At 38.1% G+C, this 17,502-nt stretch overlaps 1 protein-coding gene across 1 annotated transcript in view; it reads left to right on the top strand.

Annotated features, from left to right (window-relative positions):
- LOC117291365 (myosin heavy chain, non-muscle-like) overlaps positions 1-17,502 on the top strand; it is a 29,516-nt gene that overhangs the window by 4,474 nt on the left and 7,540 nt on the right. Inside the window, exons 6-21 of the mRNA XM_033773014.1 lie at positions 1,149-1,249; positions 2,554-2,667; positions 3,320-3,446; positions 4,628-4,734; positions 5,201-5,264; positions 6,833-6,954; positions 7,688-7,762; positions 8,976-9,175; positions 10,339-10,472; positions 11,128-11,183; positions 12,035-12,089; positions 12,633-12,679; positions 13,721-13,843; positions 14,371-14,427; positions 15,898-15,980; positions 17,178-17,310. Of these exons, the coding sequence (XP_033628905.1) occupies positions 1,149-1,249; positions 2,554-2,667; positions 3,320-3,446; positions 4,628-4,734; positions 5,201-5,264; positions 6,833-6,954; positions 7,688-7,762; positions 8,976-9,175; positions 10,339-10,472; positions 11,128-11,183; positions 12,035-12,089; positions 12,633-12,679; positions 13,721-13,843; positions 14,371-14,427; positions 15,898-15,980; positions 17,178-17,310 (1,598 nt within the window). The remainder of the gene's footprint in view (positions 1-1,148; positions 1,250-2,553; positions 2,668-3,319; positions 3,447-4,627; positions 4,735-5,200; positions 5,265-6,832; positions 6,955-7,687; positions 7,763-8,975; positions 9,176-10,338; positions 10,473-11,127; positions 11,184-12,034; positions 12,090-12,632; positions 12,680-13,720; positions 13,844-14,370; positions 14,428-15,897; positions 15,981-17,177; positions 17,311-17,502) is intronic.

The following is a 17,502-nucleotide window of genomic DNA, read 5'->3' as shown; positions in this document are numbered from 1 at the left end:
TTGGTTACAGAGTAAAACAAGGCAAAAAGAAGACCTTTTTTTTGATGTGGTCAGGCTTTAGAACAAAGGATTGTTATGACTCCATGTAAAGAGGAACTAAATATTCTGAAAAGTTTCTACCTTAGTTTTGGTCTTGTCAAATGTCTTTGGGTTATACTATATCACAACGGCAAACTTTGAACGACTTGTTGACCAGTGTAGTCCCTAACTGGGTCTTTGTTAAACCAAGGGTTTGGTTCTGGCTCCAGGCTCCGTCTGCTGATGTTCAAACTACCGCATGCAAAATACACACTGCTCCAAAAATGTATAGGCCGATTCATTCTTACTGTGTACGCAGCGAGTGGAGCCCAAGCCGAGGTTGGCCCCCTTGACTGGGCCCAATTTCTACATGCTACTTAGCAGCCAATTATGTGCTTACTGTCAATTTCCATTTCATAGTGCTGCTAGCCGTAAGCACACATAAAGTCCTGCTTACCTTCCGGTGCTTGCTGCATAAAAATGAAAATGACGTCACAATGCAAATCCACAGTGAATGAGCAAGATGGCCGCCTAATTTTCTTGCCAACCTGTGGAATTTGCTACACCTTAGCAAATTGTTCTGCTAATTTGCTTACCGATTAAAGGAACACGTTGCCTTGGATCGGTCAAGTTGGTCTTTGAAAAGCTTTTGTAACCGTTTGTTATAAAAAGCACATGGTTAAAAAGATGTTGTAAAAGTAGAATACAATGATTCACACAAACATGCTTCGAAATTGCACGGTTTCCTTTTACCTCGTCGACTAACACGACCATTTATGGTGACTCCCATAAATGGCCGACCGTGTTAGTTCGCAAAGTAAAAGGAAAACCCTGCAATTTCGAGGCAAATTTGTGTGGATCATTGTATTCTACTTTTAAAACATCTTTCTTATCATATGCATTTTATAACAAACGGTTACAAACGCTTTTTATAGACCAACTCGTCCGATCCAAGGCAATGTGTTCCTTTAGTAAGCATGACAGCGCTTTGAAATTGGGCCATGATGTGTTGATCTAAAACCCTAGTAGAAAAAAAGGAAAATTGAATGGTTTTCAGGAGCCTATCTCCCATCTTTGCGTTCTGGTCTTGTCAATGATGATTCAGCGATTACTCTGTTCTTGTGCTACAGTGATCAAGAACGCACTGAAACAATTTAACTTCATGTCCGTTGCCGTGGAGAGAAGGAATCAGGAAAATATGGAACTCTGCGAGCAGATTTTGGAACTGGGGGTAACAAGAAACAAATTCAGAAAAACTTCAAACTTTTAATGAGTAAATCTAATTTGTTGGGGAACTTTAAAACTTCAACAAAAGTTGTGTCAGTAACTCATAAACCCTAACCATTGGGTTTTTTGTAAGGCACTCTGCAAATGCAGCACAGTTGAAATAAAAACCTTGCCTAATGCAGTAAAATGCGTCAGAGGCTGTGAAATGAACTACATGTAACTGAAGCTTAAAGGCAGTGGACACTATTGGTAATTACTCAAAATGTTTATTAGCATAAAACCTTTCTTGGTGAAGAGTAATGGGGAGAGGTTGACAGTATAAAACATTGTGAGAAACGGCTTCTTCTGAAGTGCCATAGTTGTCGAGAAAGAAGTAATTTTTTACAAATTTGTTTTCGAGACCTCAGATTTAGAATTTGAGGTCTTGAAATCAACCATCTAAACGCACACAACTTCGTGTGACAAGGGTTATTTTTCTTTCATTATTATCTCGCAACTTCGATGATTGAGCTCAAATTTTGACAGGTTTGTTATTTTACATTATGCATATGTTGAGATACACCAACTGTGAAGGCTAGTCTTTGACAATCACCTATAGTGTATACTGCCGTTTAGTGTGATGATCGCAAGCAAAGATTTTGGCATTTTGCACAGCCAATAAATTCCGCTAAGCAAAACTAAGCAGAATATCAGTTACATTATGTACTGTAAAATGTTTTTTTTAAGTGGTAACCTTTTTCCTGTAAGTATCATTTTGTTGTGCTGAGCAATTTTTTTTTATGCTTAAGCAGCTGTGTGAAATTGTGCCCGGATTATTGTTATTTTTTCTCAGTTAAAGACAGTGGACACTATTGGTAATTGTAAAAGACCAGTCTTCTCACTTGGTGTATCTCAACATATGCATAAAATAACAAACCTGTGAAAATTTGAGCTCGATTGGTCGACGGATTTGCGAGATAACTATGAAAGAAAAAAAACACCCTTGTCACACGAAGTTGTGTGCTTTCATTATGCTTGATTTCAAGACCTCAAATTCTAAACTTGAGGTCTCGAAATCAAATTCGTTGAAAATTACTTCACTTCTGAGGGAGCCTTTTCTCACAATGTTTTATACTATCAACCTCTCCCCATTACTTATTACCAAATGAGGTTTTACGCTGATAATTATTTTGAGTAATTACCAATAGTGTCCACTGCCTTTAAACTTAATTTGTGAAGTACTTACTTCAACATCTTTTTGTCAATTCTGTCTGGAAACTCGCAACTCCAACTGATATTTATATGATTTATGTTTGATTTAAATGACAGCTCAGCACTAACCATCTGAACAAACTGAATGAGAAATTAGACGTAGAACTCATTAAGAAGACGACACGGCTTGAGGCACTCGAGAACTTCACTGAAAAGAAAAATGTCAAAATTGTAAGTCTCTTTGTTTATCTTCATTGAAATAATGATTTCTTGTGTTTATTTTAGACCAACCATAGAGCTAGGCTCCGGACCAACTGACTTGAGTTTTGTGATGCACTAACTTTCCAAAAGATAAAGTCTCTTAGCTCAAGTTAGTCAGGCCTAGATTTAACCTTAAAGAGGACAAGGCCATTTTTGTTTTGTAAAGAGCACTTACATTGGAAAATTTAAAGTCAATGGTAAACTTTTGCAAGGCCAAGACTTAGGGTTAACAGTTTGATTGCTTTGTGTATGTGGTTCATTTGTTGTATTTTGTCTGTGTTCATTCTTTTTGTTTTCGTTTTTTACTGCGCCTTGAACACAGAAGGGTGGATATTTATGCATTACAAGTCTTTATTGTTGTTATAGTTGGTTGCTACGGTATAGTACATTGGTTGCTATGGGTTTAGTACATTGGCTAGTACAAATGTAGTACATTGGTTGCTATTGGTACCCTTACCATATGACTATAAGGATATCCCTACCTTGTTGCCACGGGTATAGTACATTGGTTGGCACGGTTATAGTACATTTGTTGCTATGGGTATGGTACACTGATTGTTTCAGGTCTTAGTTGCCATGGGTATAGTTCAGTGGTTATTAAAACACTATGGGTTTTTTTCAGAAAGAATTGCAAGAGCAACTAAAGGCCATGAAAAGCACAGTGGACAAAGCCAAAGAAGTCAAGAAACCCAACCCTAAGGAAGAGGCGAAGCGAGAGGCTGCAATCAAAGCTGCTGAGAAAGAAAATGGTAAGTAAGGCCGCGTCCGAACTGGTGGCTACGGCTGCGGCTACGACCGTTGCCAGGGGTGTTGCTAAGGGCGTCCTATACCTCAATGCATGATGATGCGGCGTAGCCGTAGCCGCCAATTCGGATCGATCCGGCCTAAGGGTGAGGTCTTGTGACAATATAACTTTTGTCTCCTAAGCTGTGTCTTGTGACAATATAACTATTGTCTCCTAAGCTGTGTCTTGTGACAATATAACTATTGTCTCCTAAGCTGTGTCTTGTGACAATATAACTATTGTCTCCTAAGCTGTGTCTTGTGACAATATAACTATTGTCTCCTAAGCTGTGTCTTGTGACAATATAACTATTGTCTCCTAAGCTGTGTCTTGTGACAATATAACTATTGTCTCCTAAGCTGTGTCTTGTGACAATATAACTATTGTCTCCTAAGCTGTGTCTTGTGACAATATAACTATTGTCTCCTAAGCTGTGTTCCCATTACTTTTTGGGGTTAAAGTAAAGTGACTTTTCTGTAGAAAGACAATATTAAATCCAATGGGGATGATTGGTAAACAACTGTGATGTAAAACTAACAGATGTCGCGGAAGACTTCCGCGCAGCCAAGGTAACATAACATGGCCGCTAAAAAGTCCAGAAAGGGAAGCCCCTGCTGTAAACCCTACCGTGACCACGCTGTCAAACGCTATGCAAGATCGCGGAATATCCAGTGTGGGAAAGTCCAGGTAGGAACGAATTACGCCAAAGCCAGTCTCAGAAACTTTCTGCATGGTAGCAGAAGAAATAGTCCAATAGGAACACAGCCTTTTTTAAAATTTATTTGAAAGCAGCCATGCGGTTCGCCGTTCCAGTTATATTCAGAACTTGAGTTTCTCATCTGTTGCGCCTCACCGAAGTTGGTAAAAGTGTCACTTCACATAAAAGAGATCCAGACAAATAGCCAACTAAGATTTCCATCATGCTGTTAAACTGGACCCAATTTTATAGAGCTGCTTAAGCACACAAAGAGGCTAAGCACAACAAAGTTATTCTTACCAGAATAGGGTTACCAGCAAACAGGCAAAACTACAATGTCACATCACATGACTGTATCCTGCTCATTTCTGCTAAGATTGTTTTGCAATTTTTTATGCTAAAGCAGCTCTATGAATTTGGCCTCTGATGTTATTGTTTTTGATTTACAGCCCGTTTGCTGCAGGAGTTTAAGAAATTTCAGACAGAGGCTGAAGGGAGAGAAGAGGAATTGCACAAAGAAATTGAACTTTCTCAGGAAAGGCTGATCGATGCGGAGGTAAAAAAAAACATTGTTACATTTAATTTTATTTGTACTAAGTTTAATTTGAGGTTGAAAATAAAAAGTTGACTAGAGCAGTGTTTGAATTGCTACCTCCGGATTAACCTGCTAGTGCTCCACCAACTGAGCTTTCTAGCCCTACAGTTGGCGGTCTCCCTATTTTGTCACTCTTTGTTCAGGAGTGCATGTGTTTTTTGAGAAAAATCACAAGTATATTACTCAGGTGGGATTCAAACCCACGAACTATGCAGTTCTGGGCAGTGTCATTTGCAGAACTGCAAAGGTTGAGGGTTTAAATCCCACACGAGTAAAATGCATTTGTTTTCACACAACTCGGGAAAGTACTGAATATCCAGTGCTAGCACGCATTGGTTTGTATGGGTAAAAACTAAAGTTAATACTCTTTATCCCCTATGCAAATTTAACATCTATTTAAGGATTGTCAAACTTTTTTGTTTTGAAGGATACTGCAGTTAAACTGAACAAAGTGATTGACAACCTCGAAGGGCAACTGGGAGACACATTAGGTAATATTACAGATTGGTGTAGAGACGTGAGTGCTACAGTGTTTTGAACAAATATAATGAGGTTGGAACAAAATACAAAGGATTATTTACACTGGGTTGTTTTGGGTTAAACAACCTAATTTTCATGCTGATTCGCAATTCAAGCATAGAACATCAGATTTTCAAATTTAGCTATCTGAGTATTCCTGAGTATTCCTTAGATTTCTGAGTAACTTCTGATAAAAGAAAGGATTCTCCCCCCAAAAATCTGCATAGTTCTTAAAGGCAGTGGACATTATTGGTGATTACTCAAAATAATTATCAGCATAAAACCTCACTTCGTAACAAGTAATTGGGAGAGGTTCATGGTATAAAACATTGTGAGAAATGGCTCCCTCTGAAGTGACATAGATTTCGAGAAAGGAGTAATTTTCCACGAATTTGATTTCGAGACCTCGTTTAGAATTTGAGGTCTCGAAGTCAAGCATCTGAAAGCACACAACTTCGTGTGACAAGGGTGTTTTTTCCTTTCATAGTTATCTCGCAACTCCGACAACCAATCGAGCTCAAATTTTCACAGTCTTGTAATTTTATGCATAGGTTGAGATACAACAAGTGGGAAGATCGGTCTTTGACAATTACCAATAGTGTCCAGCCGTCGATTTCACAAAGAGTTAGGACTCGTCTTATCTCGAGTTAGGACGAGTAACTCGTCTTAACTTAGGATTAATCTTAAGGTCTGCATGCTACAGTGCAAGGTTGGGACTCGTTCTAAGTCCTAAGATAAGTCTTAAGTTAAGAAGAGTTTTGTGAAATCGACAGCTGTGTCTTTAAAAGGGTATTCAAATGTTTGTTTTGTTACAAATTCAAACACATTTACTCTCATTTGATTTGTTTTCTTTTTTTCTAATATGCTCCTCATTAACCCCTTATTCTGCACACACTTGGGGAGACCATCTTTTCACATGCTGGGCCAGCTCTTTGGAATGCTCTTCCACTGAACCTAAGACAAGAAGACACTCTCTCCAACGTCAAAGCTAACTTGTTTTGTCTTGGCTTTCAGTATCGTCATTAGCAGAGTTCTTTTCTATGCGCCAGGAGAGACTTTCTGATAGACCTTGCACACTACAAATGTCCATTATTGTTACGAACATTATAAATTTCCTTATTTGTGAAACTCATTTTCCTTATTGGTGAAACGCAGCTGCCGTTTTAATTCGAGCTGGTCCTTAAAGGGTTTGGCTAATTTTAATGTGACTCAAAACACAAAGTCTACAGATTTACATTAAACATACGCGGTTTGAAGATAATGATTGTAGAAAGCTTCCTTTAAAATATCACTTGCTGAGGTGCTGTAGTTTTTCAGAAATGAGTATAACAATGCACAAAAATAATTTACGCGACTCTATCAAAAACATTGCTCTGTGATTTTCACTTTTGTCTCAAACACTTATGAAGCTGAAACTTTTCCAGGTAAGTTGTACCAAACATCTTCATTCACAGTGAGTAGAGATTCATGTTGTTGCCAAAAACTTGATCTACAAAAGGTATCAAAACCCTTTCACATTTGACTCTCTACCTTCCCACAGAGCAACTGGAGGAGCACGCCCATCAGTTGGACCTTACACAATTTCAGAGCGAGGCTAAGCAGTCACAGCAGACTTCCATGAGAGATCAATATCAACAACGGATTAAAGAATACAAGCAAGAGGTTAGACTAATCACGATAATAATAACAGAGAACAAGAGAGAGTTCTTTGATATAACAATGTTCCCTTAAAGGCACTGGACACTATTGGTAATTACTTGTAATAATTGTTAGCATAAAACCTCACTTGGTAGTGAGCAATGGAGAGCTTTTGATAGTTTTAAATATTGAGAGAAACGGCTCCCTCTGAAGTAAGTAGTTTTTTAGAAAGAGTAATTTCTCACTCAAATATTAACAGACTTTAGGCCACATGAAGCATTTTATTAGGCAGTCTGAAAGCACATACAATTTGTGCACAAGGGTGTTTTTCTTTCATTATTCTCTTGCAACTTTGACGACTAATTGAGTCAAAATTTTCACAGACTTGTTATTTAATTACACTACTCATCTGCAGGAAAACAGTGCTACCAGGTTTTATGGGCCATGGCTCTTTATTGCGGTACCATATTGCACAAATCAGTTATCAGATTTCTTAGTGTTGGTTTTCTTGCGAATGCTGCGGCCAGAAATGTCTTAGCAAGTAAACACTGTCTTCAGCTGAAACTTTCACTTATAAATGCATCTTTCTTTATTATGTTTGCCTACAAATCAGTATTACATTGACAAAAACCACCCATGACCCGACCTGTAAAGTTGAGTCGCGTCATGAACCAGGAAATAAGATAATGAGATCGCTAAACAGTAATTTCTGACATTTGTGAAATCATGAAATCGTAATTTGTGTCCTTTTCTACAGGTGGAGGGTATGGATAAAAACATCACTCGTCTGAAGGATCTTGTCAAAGTGAAAGAGGAGACAATTCATCTGCAGGTTTGTAGCCATTCAATATTAGTATTAAAGGAACACGTTGCCTTGACTCGGTCGAGTTGGTCTTTAAAAAGCGTTTGTAATTTTTTGTTATAAAATGCATATGGGTAGAAAGATGTTTTAAAATTATAATACAATGATCCAATCACACATTGGCCTCGACATTGCGTAGTTTTCCTTTTACCTCGTCGACAAACGTAGTCGGCCTTTTATGGGAGTAAAAAATTTGACTTCCATAAATGGCCGACTATGTTTGTCGACGAGGTTAAAGGAAAACCACGCAATTTCAAGTGGTACTTGTGTGGATCATTATATGCTACTTTTAAAATATCTTTCTAATCATATGCATTTTATAACAAACGGTTCCAAACGCTTTTCAAAAACTAACTCGACCGATCCAAGGCAACGTGTTCCTTTAAGTCATTTGAAAATGAACACATTTTCACTCTTGATGAAAAAGTGCATATTACAAAAGAATATTGTCTCAGACAAAAGTAGGCCTGTGTGCAATGTTAGTTTTGTTGGTTGTGTAAGTCCTTCTTTGGCAATTGTTTTCTTGAATGATTTGTCTTCTCGTTAAACAATGACATCCTTAGCAAGCAATAGTCATAGCCGTGGCTGTAGCCCCCTATTCAGATACAGCCCTAGGGCTCTCTTGCCCGGGCCCAATTTCATAGCGCTGCATAGCAGCCGATTTTGTGCTTACTGTGCGACTTCCATTTCATAGTGCCGCTAACCGTAAGCACACGAAAAGGCATGCTCACATTTCGGTGCTTACTGCACAAATATAAATGACGTCGCAATGCAAATCCATATTAAACGCGCAATATGGCCGCCCAATTTTTCTGCTACCCTGTGAAATACGCTTGCATCTTAGCAAATTTTTCTGCTACAGTAAGCACAAAAATGTGCTTACCTTTAGGCAGTGGGCCCTGAATTTGATATTCCTCTCTCGTTAATATCTGACTCATGAGCAAGAGAAGCCAAAGTTGGGTCCCTGGGGATTGGAGCGGCAGCCCCCAGTGGCTCTCTAACAGAGCTTCACTCATGCTGCCTCATTACATTGGTATCTGATGAGCTTTTTTTGTTTAATAATACAAAAACGGGATCTTGGGTTTACAAATTAATTTCCTCAGGAAGGAACTCTCATTTTTGATTTCTTTTTGAATAAATCTGTGACCTGTTTAAAAATTAGCGTTTGATTTGATCATTTCAGGAGACAAAGATGGAGGAGTTGATTGCCAATATGAAGCAGCAATCTACAGCCTTGTCTAATGTACATGCACCTCCAGCCAAGGATGTCGCCCCACCATCTGGGGCTTCAGCTGAGGTTCGTAATATGCTGTCTCGTGTGAAGGGGGAACACGAAGTAGAATTACATAAACTGCAGGAGCATTTTACCAAGGAGAAACAAAGGTGAGGGCTTGGATCAGATGTTGATTTCACCAAATTGTTCCTAACATAAGATTAATCTGAAGACGATTTAAGTTTTGTATCCATAGACGTCAAGACGTATTGAACCCATCCTAAGTTAAGACAAGTTACTTGTCCCAAATCGAGATATAGGATTAATCCTAGTAAATCTTGAAAGACGCTGCAGAACCCTGTACAGATTTGAAAGGCTTGTAAGGATTTGCACAACACTGGTTTGAAAGGGGGCTCGCGGTCCAGTGGTTAGACCTCAGGATTTGCAATCACAAGGTTGTGGATTTGAATCCTACCAAGCTAACCACTGATTTCACAATGACTGGAATAAGTATTGCCGTCTAGTTTATACTGAATCACAATTTCTTGATTTGTGTAATTCAGAATCATAGACGTTAAGCCAAAGTTTGTATGAGAGAGATTAGTTTTTGCCAGCTTGGTGTTAATATCCCTTTGTGGGAGTTTGCCAAGTTCCCTTTGCGGGAAGATCATTCAAACAACACACAAACAAACAAACAAACAACCAAACAACAAACAAACAAGCAAACAAACAAACAAACAAACAAACAAACAGAAATTGGTAAGGTAGGGGCCTTGTACAGCATTGGTAAGATATGGGGCTTACTTTGGGTGAGAAATTAGAATAGCTCTGAACAATAAGCCATTTTGACACTATTGGGTTTGGGTAAATTTGTCTGTATACACCCAAACCAAACAGCGCACTCATATAGTGTCTGCCAAACCTCAAAAAAGGCTAAATCTTTTTAAATGAATGAATTTTTTTCAAGGCACTAGTCCCTGAGGCCGAGGCACAGGTTTTGTGTCTCCCTAGCAAAGGGACTTAACCCGGCAAGTTATAACTTGCCTTGAAGGGTCAGCTCAAAGCTTGAAGATATAAATTTACGGTAAACATTTTTGCTTGAAATGCTATAGTTTTTGAGAAATGAATACAACAATTTTAATTTTGTTAGTCCAAAACTTGATGTTTGCCATTATGTACCTGTATACTTTAGGTTACATAAAGTGCAGATACTGGTCTGTTACACTATGTCGGTGTGCATTAATCTTTGATGCAGATGTAAGTGTGGTTGAATTAAATCTGCCAAAATGAATCTCACTGTCAAAGTGAAATCTTGCTGTTATTATCTTACAAGATCTGATGCTACAATGAGGAAGCAAGAGAATGAGATGAGGATACAACTTGCAAACATCTTGAAGGAGAGTAACCGTCTCCTCAGGGCTGTTAATCGTTTCAAAGACGGACTCGCTGCTATACTAGAGAAAGAAGGTAATGATTTCTAACCATTGAATGCTGGAGTCCTAGGGAAATCTCTCCGCCGGAGATTCTGTCCCCCATATGGGAAACTAACATGGGCTGAAGGAGGACGATTCAAAAGAGGGCGGTATCACAACAAGTTGGTTAAAGCCATTGGACACTTTCGGTAAACAGTATGGTCCAAAGGCCCACACTTCATGTATCACAACTGATAACAAACCTGTGAAAATTTAGGCTCAATCGGTCATCGGAGTCGGGAGAAAATAACGGGGAAACCCACCCTTGTTTCCGCACGTTTCGCCGTGTCATGACATGTGTTTAAAATAAATCCATAATTCTCGACAACGAGAATTGATTATTGCTTTAATGTTATCAAAAAGTAAAGCATTTCATGGAATAGTATTTCAACGCTTGAAGATATAAATATCTTGATATTTAGAGAAGTCTTTCCCATTACCTTCTGTAAACCCTGTCAGTTATTTGTTTTTTCTGTGCCGAAAGTGTATAATGGCTTTAAGAATGAAATTATATAATTTTTCCACTCTGAAATTAATCCTTTTCAAAATAAATTATTTTTATATTATTGTCATCATGTAGTTGATGATTTACTTTACACCATGAAATGATTAACTGGCATAAATAACAGCAACTGTATGACCTTTTACAGGTCTTCTTGACACGGCACATGAGGTGAGGCAGCTACACAATATTTCCATTGAAGAGGTAAGCAAAACTGAATTTAAGCCCTCGTATAAATGAGTCCTCCTCTCTCACTATGTTACTTAGCTTCTTCTCTACTTCACTACTTATCTATTTACTTTTGTTGTCTTCAGTTAGCCTGGTATTTTAATTCCATGTATTTTGTCTTCAGCATTTTGTAATGTCGTTGTTCGTATTGTCTGTCTTGTCTTCGTTCATGAGTGCTGTTTTATTTTTGTCTCTATATAGGGTGTTTTCTACAAGCCTGGGCTTACTCTAACAGCCTCATGCTCTCGCTCCATTCTTGTACATAGTTCATTCCTAGTTATTTATTTATTATTTCCTTTAAAGGCAGTGGACACTATTGGTAATTACTCAAAATAATTATTAGCATAAAACCTTTCTTGGTGACGAGAAATGAGGAGAGGGTTGATGGTATAAAACACTGTGAGAAACGGCTCCCTCTGAAGTGCCATAGTTTTCGAGAAAGAAGTAATTTTCAACGAATTTGATTTTGAGACCTCAGATTTAGAACTTGAGGTCTCGAAATCAAGCATCTAAACGCACACAACTTTGTGTGACAAGGGTGTTTTTTTCTTTCATTATTATCTCGCAAGTTCGATGACCGATTGAGCTGAAATTTTCACTGGTTTGTTAATTTAGGCACATGTTGAGATACACCAACTGTGAAGGCTAGTCTTTGACAATTACCAATAGTGTCCACTGCCTTTAACACTATATTAATTTTGTATACTTTTATGCGCTTTTGATTTTGTCACCTTTGGATGTACTTATATTGAATTATGCAAAAGTGATTAGGAATTACTAGTAATTGTTCCCTCCATTTGATACGAAGTCTTGTTTAATGTTTGCAGAAACCAACTGATGTCAAAATGATCTTGGGTCAGATGGCTGGGAATGCAGTTGAAGGTAAGCATCACAACTAAATATATCGCTATTTTCTTTAGCAGTTTTGTTGTCTCTCTTTTAAAGGTATTCTACAGGGTTGGTAGAGCTGACAAAATAGTCACAGACAGTGTTTATATGAATTTCATGACCTGGAACACTTTGTATCTAATACTCTCATTTGGTTTAGTTCAGGTTTAGGTCAGATAAGTCTTTATTTCTAGTTTTTCTGACATATGCAAAAAGGATAAACTGATAAACGTAAGAAAAACATTCAAAATATTAGCAACACTAAACATACATCTACGGTGGGAGACGACAGGCCTTTTTACTCATTTTGTTTATATTCAAAAGTTGGCGAATATACACTTAAACCTCCTGGACCACTTGCCGAATTTTGCAAATGTTGCAAACATCCTTTTTGACCATCGCAATCGAGTTTGAAAACATGCTCATAAGTTGGCAAACCTTTGCATTGTTGGCTTGTGAGTGGAACGCACCCCTAGTGGGGTTTCATTTTATTATTGAAAAAACTCAAATTTTTTGAATGGTATGTTTATATTACAGTGCTGGTATCACTGGAAATCAAAATAGCACAGGCCCTGATGAACAAGGTAAATGTAAAAAGGCATCCTAAACTGCTCACAAAAAGTTCGGAAATTTTGTATTAACCAAGACTATCTTTATTATTTATTTCTCTCTTTGTATATGATCTATAATCAATGCAAAGCTGAAGTGCTCCTCTTTTAAATGATACCACATTGGCAATGATTACATGTTGCTGAGTTTGGCTACATGAATGACAATGAGGCAAAACCACAATTCAAATGTGCCAAAATTACCATTATCTGTACTAAACAGTCAATAGGTGATGATCAATAATCAAACCGGTCAAGCTTCAGAACCATGAATGGTAAACACAAAGATTTGCACCAGTGATCACACTAGCCCTCATTTCTTTAAACAAAAACCTGTGTGGGTATTTACTTAACTACTTGTCTCAAAGTGCATTAAGAACAGTACGTTGTCTTGCTTGTTTTAATTACAGTGTCAACTTGTTTGTTCACGCAGTAACACAAAATGGATAATTTCGGCACATTTGATTTGCAACTTTGCCTCATTCTCATTAGTGTGGCAAAGTCCAGCAACATTAATCAGTGCACATGTGGCATCATTTGAAAGAGTAACACTTCAGCTTTGCATTGATAATATAACATATACAAAGAGAGTAATAGATAATAAAGATATTTTTGGTTAAAAAAAGTTTCCTAACTTTGTGTGAGCAGTTTAATTTAACTGCTGTTACTAAATTATATGTAGGTAAATAGTTTGCATAAAATTGTCCCTATAAACTTCAATTTTCCCCTTAGATAGAAACTTCAAATTTTCCTTAGAACATGTAGAAACTTTAGTTTTCACCTAGGAACTTCAAATTCCACATAGAGATTTCAAATTTCACACAGGAACTTAACTTTTTCCTTAAAGGCTTCAAATTTTACATAGGAACTTGAATTTCCTCATGATGGAACTTAACAACTTCTTTCAAGAACTTCAAATCAACCTCAGAAACAGATTTTCCTTAGGTACTTTTTTTTTTTTTTAAATTAGGATGCTGTAAACCACTAATTTTCTACTAACATTTTATTTCTTTGAAGCGTCTTGAACTGAAAGAAGCACTTATGCCCAGGCAGAGAACTTTGACCCCGCTGGTAGAGGTCGATCAAGAAGTTGAAAAGCTGACCAAGGAAATTGGTTATCTTACAGAAAAACTGGAAAAGGTAGGAATATTCAAAAATACTAATCCAATGTAGTGATTTTTTTATTCAGAGGTCTTTGTTTGCATTAAACAGACTTATAACCTTTGTAAGATTGAAAATTTAATATAAGGTATACATGGTATAAAGATTGCCATATATGGTGGAAAATTTCCCACGAAATATTTCTGACTGAAATGCTGCGGTTTTTTATTATTGAGTAAAACATTTAGTTTTGATATTCAAGTCCAAAATCGGATGTTTGAAAACAGTGAAAACATATAGAGGAGTTTCTCACTCTTTTCTTGTGACTCGGATGTCTGAATGAGCTTAAACTTTGATATGTTTTGCTATTTCATGTATATAATTGGTCACATAAAGTGTGGATACCGGTTTTTGACAACAAGTCATTTGCGAGTTAGATTTGATTACTTTCTGGTACAATGAATTGCTTTAGTCAAATGATTCGGGGGCAAGCTTTTCCAAGAGACCATGAACATTTCTGATATGACACAATGATTGTACTTGCTTGTTTTTTTCCTTTAATCAAGGCACAAGAACTTCTTCATGCAACTGAAGTTATGTTGAGTGAAACAAGAAGAATTAACGTAAGTGTTAATTGCGTTCTTAAATATTGACTAACTTTGAAATTTAGATTCTAGATGCTCTGGGGTGCAATCTTAGGCCAATAAGAGGCAAACAGAATGGAACAGAACATAAGCCTTTAAAACGTGAACAGCAGTAGAACCTTTTGAGTAAAACAGCATCAAGTTCAGGTGCAGATTTATGACACAAGTTTTAGGGGGCAAGTCTGTCAACGAGTGAGCATGCGAGTGTGAAACCTTTACGGCATGGGTCCGGGTCCTCTTAAGGGCTCGGGAATATTTTGCATTTTAGATGCTCTGTGATGCAATCTATAGGGCCAATTTTGAGACGGAACAATGGAACCTTCCCGTGAAATATGCTAATCACATTCACGCATGCGTACAGACCCTGTTGGTTGGCAAACGCCATAGAGTTGTGCACTAAGCAGACGCGCAATTGCGTCTGCGTCACGCACCCATTAGCCATGTACAAAACAGCGCGATGTTCCCTCATTTTGCCAACCAAAATGTTAGTGCGCAGGCGCTATGTGCAATTTACATATTTCACGGGAAGGGTCTATTGATATGGTGTCCCCAACCCTTCAAAAAGTTGTTTCATCCTTTGCCACCAGGATTAGATGCCTATGGTGGGACACAGGGTTTGGTCTTACAGAGTGTCCCCCACCCTTCGAAAATGGGGTGGGGTGGGGGTGGGGAACACGTCCCTTCCACTCTTTCAAGGGGGAGGTGCAAATCTGTCAACAATGGAGCATGGGTGTGAGAAGCCTTTATGGCGTGGGGTGCGGGCCCGATTAAGGGCCAGGGAAAATTTTGCATTTTAGATGCTCTGTGATGCAATCTAGGGCCAATTTTGAGGGGGACATTTGATATAGTGTCCCTCGCCCTCCTTTGCCACAGGATTAATTCCCATATACAGGGTTTACACAGTGCAAAACTTAGGCTTCATGATAAAGATGGTCAAAAAGATGGGGGGGGGGGGGACATTTGATATTGCGTCCCCACTCTCCAAAAGATGGGGGGATGTCCCCCTGTCCCTCCCCTGATTGACGCCCATGGTGAGTCGTTAACCGCCAGTTCTTTCGAGAGCAAACACTACTCATGGTGTTTCCGCAAACCTGTCTTGATTATACTGACTTCATGCAAAGTTTCAAATCCTATTTAACAAAAAGTATGGCATAACTATTACATTTATTGCAAAAATAACATCCAATTGTGTGTTTTCCCATTCCTAAGCAGAATTTAATCGTCCTATTATAAGCTATTGACCCCTTGCACACATGTTACACGCGGTGACTGTGCCTTGCTCACCATTTTTGTGGTCAAAAGGTTTACGTGCGAACGCCGCGTCACCTAAAATGACGCAAAGTGCCTTGACCACCAAAAAGGCGCATCCAAGAATATTCTGATGATGACGTCAGGTGAATTGGGGCAATAATAATTATTTTTTGTGTAATCCTGTTTTATTGTCTTCAGGATGAAAAGTACAAGGCCTTACTGGATCGTCACAAAGCTCTTATTCTTCACAGCAGTAGCTTAAACAGAGAAATGAAGTCATTGTAAGTTCTTTCATCCTGGAACTTATTATTACTTTCATTAAAGCCATTGGACACTTTCGGTAAACAGTTTTGTCCAAGGCCCACACTTCGTGTATCACATCTTCTATATAAAATAACAAACCTGTGAAAATTTAGGCTCAATCGGTCATTGGAGTTGGGAGAAAATAACGGGGAAAACCCACCCTTGTATCCGCACGTTTCGTCGTGTCATGACATGTGTTTAAAATAAATCCTTAATTCTCGATATCAAAAATTGATATTGTTTTACTGCTTTCTCAAAAAGTAAAGCATTTCATGGAGTAATATTTCAAGAAAAGTCTTTCACCACTACCTTCTGTAAACCCTGTAAGCTATTTGTAAATCTGTGAACTTTTTTTTTCTTTTTCTGTACCGAAAGGGTCCAATGGCTTTAAAGAAATGACATGAAACCAATTTAAATATTTTGGTGAATAATTTTGTTTTTAAAAGGTCGAAAAGGTTGAATTGCAAAGGTCATGGGTTCGAATCCCGCCTGAGTAAAATGCCTGTGATTTGTTTTCATGTGTACGGGTAAAACCAAAATTAATATTCTTTATTCCGATTCAAATTTCCATCTTTTCAATTTTGTTTTTTTAGTGAATGATGTTTATGTTTAAGAGGTAACTATAAATACTAAATAGTAAACTTGCGGGTACAACCATATATAATATCTCTTATGAGGTAGTGTTTGTGGGGGTGTTTAAACGGTTGATAAAGACACATTTAAGACTGGCTGGCTTCCGCGTGTCGGGCCGGCGCGCGCGCAAGATTATCACGCGGAACGCAATTCATAGCTATTAGTAACAGTGCGTTATATATGTAAGCGCGCGCATAATCTATTTCTAAGTGCGCGCGCGTACACACAACCCACGCGCATCAAACAGATTCTTCACAAGAAACCTCGAATTTTCAATTGTTAAAGTGTCTATAATTGTATTTTGTTTAACGTTTTTGGAACAAAAGGGCATTTATGAATGGGAATAAAAGAGTAGTGACTCGTTCTTAAACAGCCGTTTAAAACCTTGCAGGGTCTTTGCCATGCACACGGCAACGACCCTGCCGGTTTTAAACGGTCGTTTAAGAACTCGTCGCTACCCTTTTATTCCCTTATTTATAGCTACTTCTTATTCTTCTCACCATGCAAAGTTTCAAACACCACTGATGTTTATGTTTATTTAGGGAGCAAGCATTCCGTGAGGAAATGAAGAAACGAGACACAAAGCTCCGTTTCATGAGAGGCAGTATGGCGGAGCAAGCTCGCCAACAGCAAACATTGGTGACGCAACTCAAGATGGACATGGAGAGCAATAAGGTAAGTTGAGAGAATAACCTTTAAAGACACTGGACACTATTGGTAATTGTCGAAAGACCTGTCTTCTCACTTGGTGTATCTCAACATACATGTACATGTATGCATATAAAATAACAAACCTGTGAAAATTTGAGCTCAATTGGTCATCGAACTTGCCAGATTATAATGGAACATCTCAAAATCTAATTCTGA

This window comes from Asterias rubens, chromosome 6 (genome assembly GCF_902459465.1).
Source record: "Asterias rubens chromosome 6, eAstRub1.3, whole genome shotgun sequence".
NCBI lineage: Eukaryota > Metazoa > Echinodermata > Asteroidea > Forcipulatida > Asteriidae > Asterias > Asterias rubens.
Note: the sequence above shows the minus strand (reverse complement) of the source record. Positions and strands in the feature narration are given on the sequence as shown.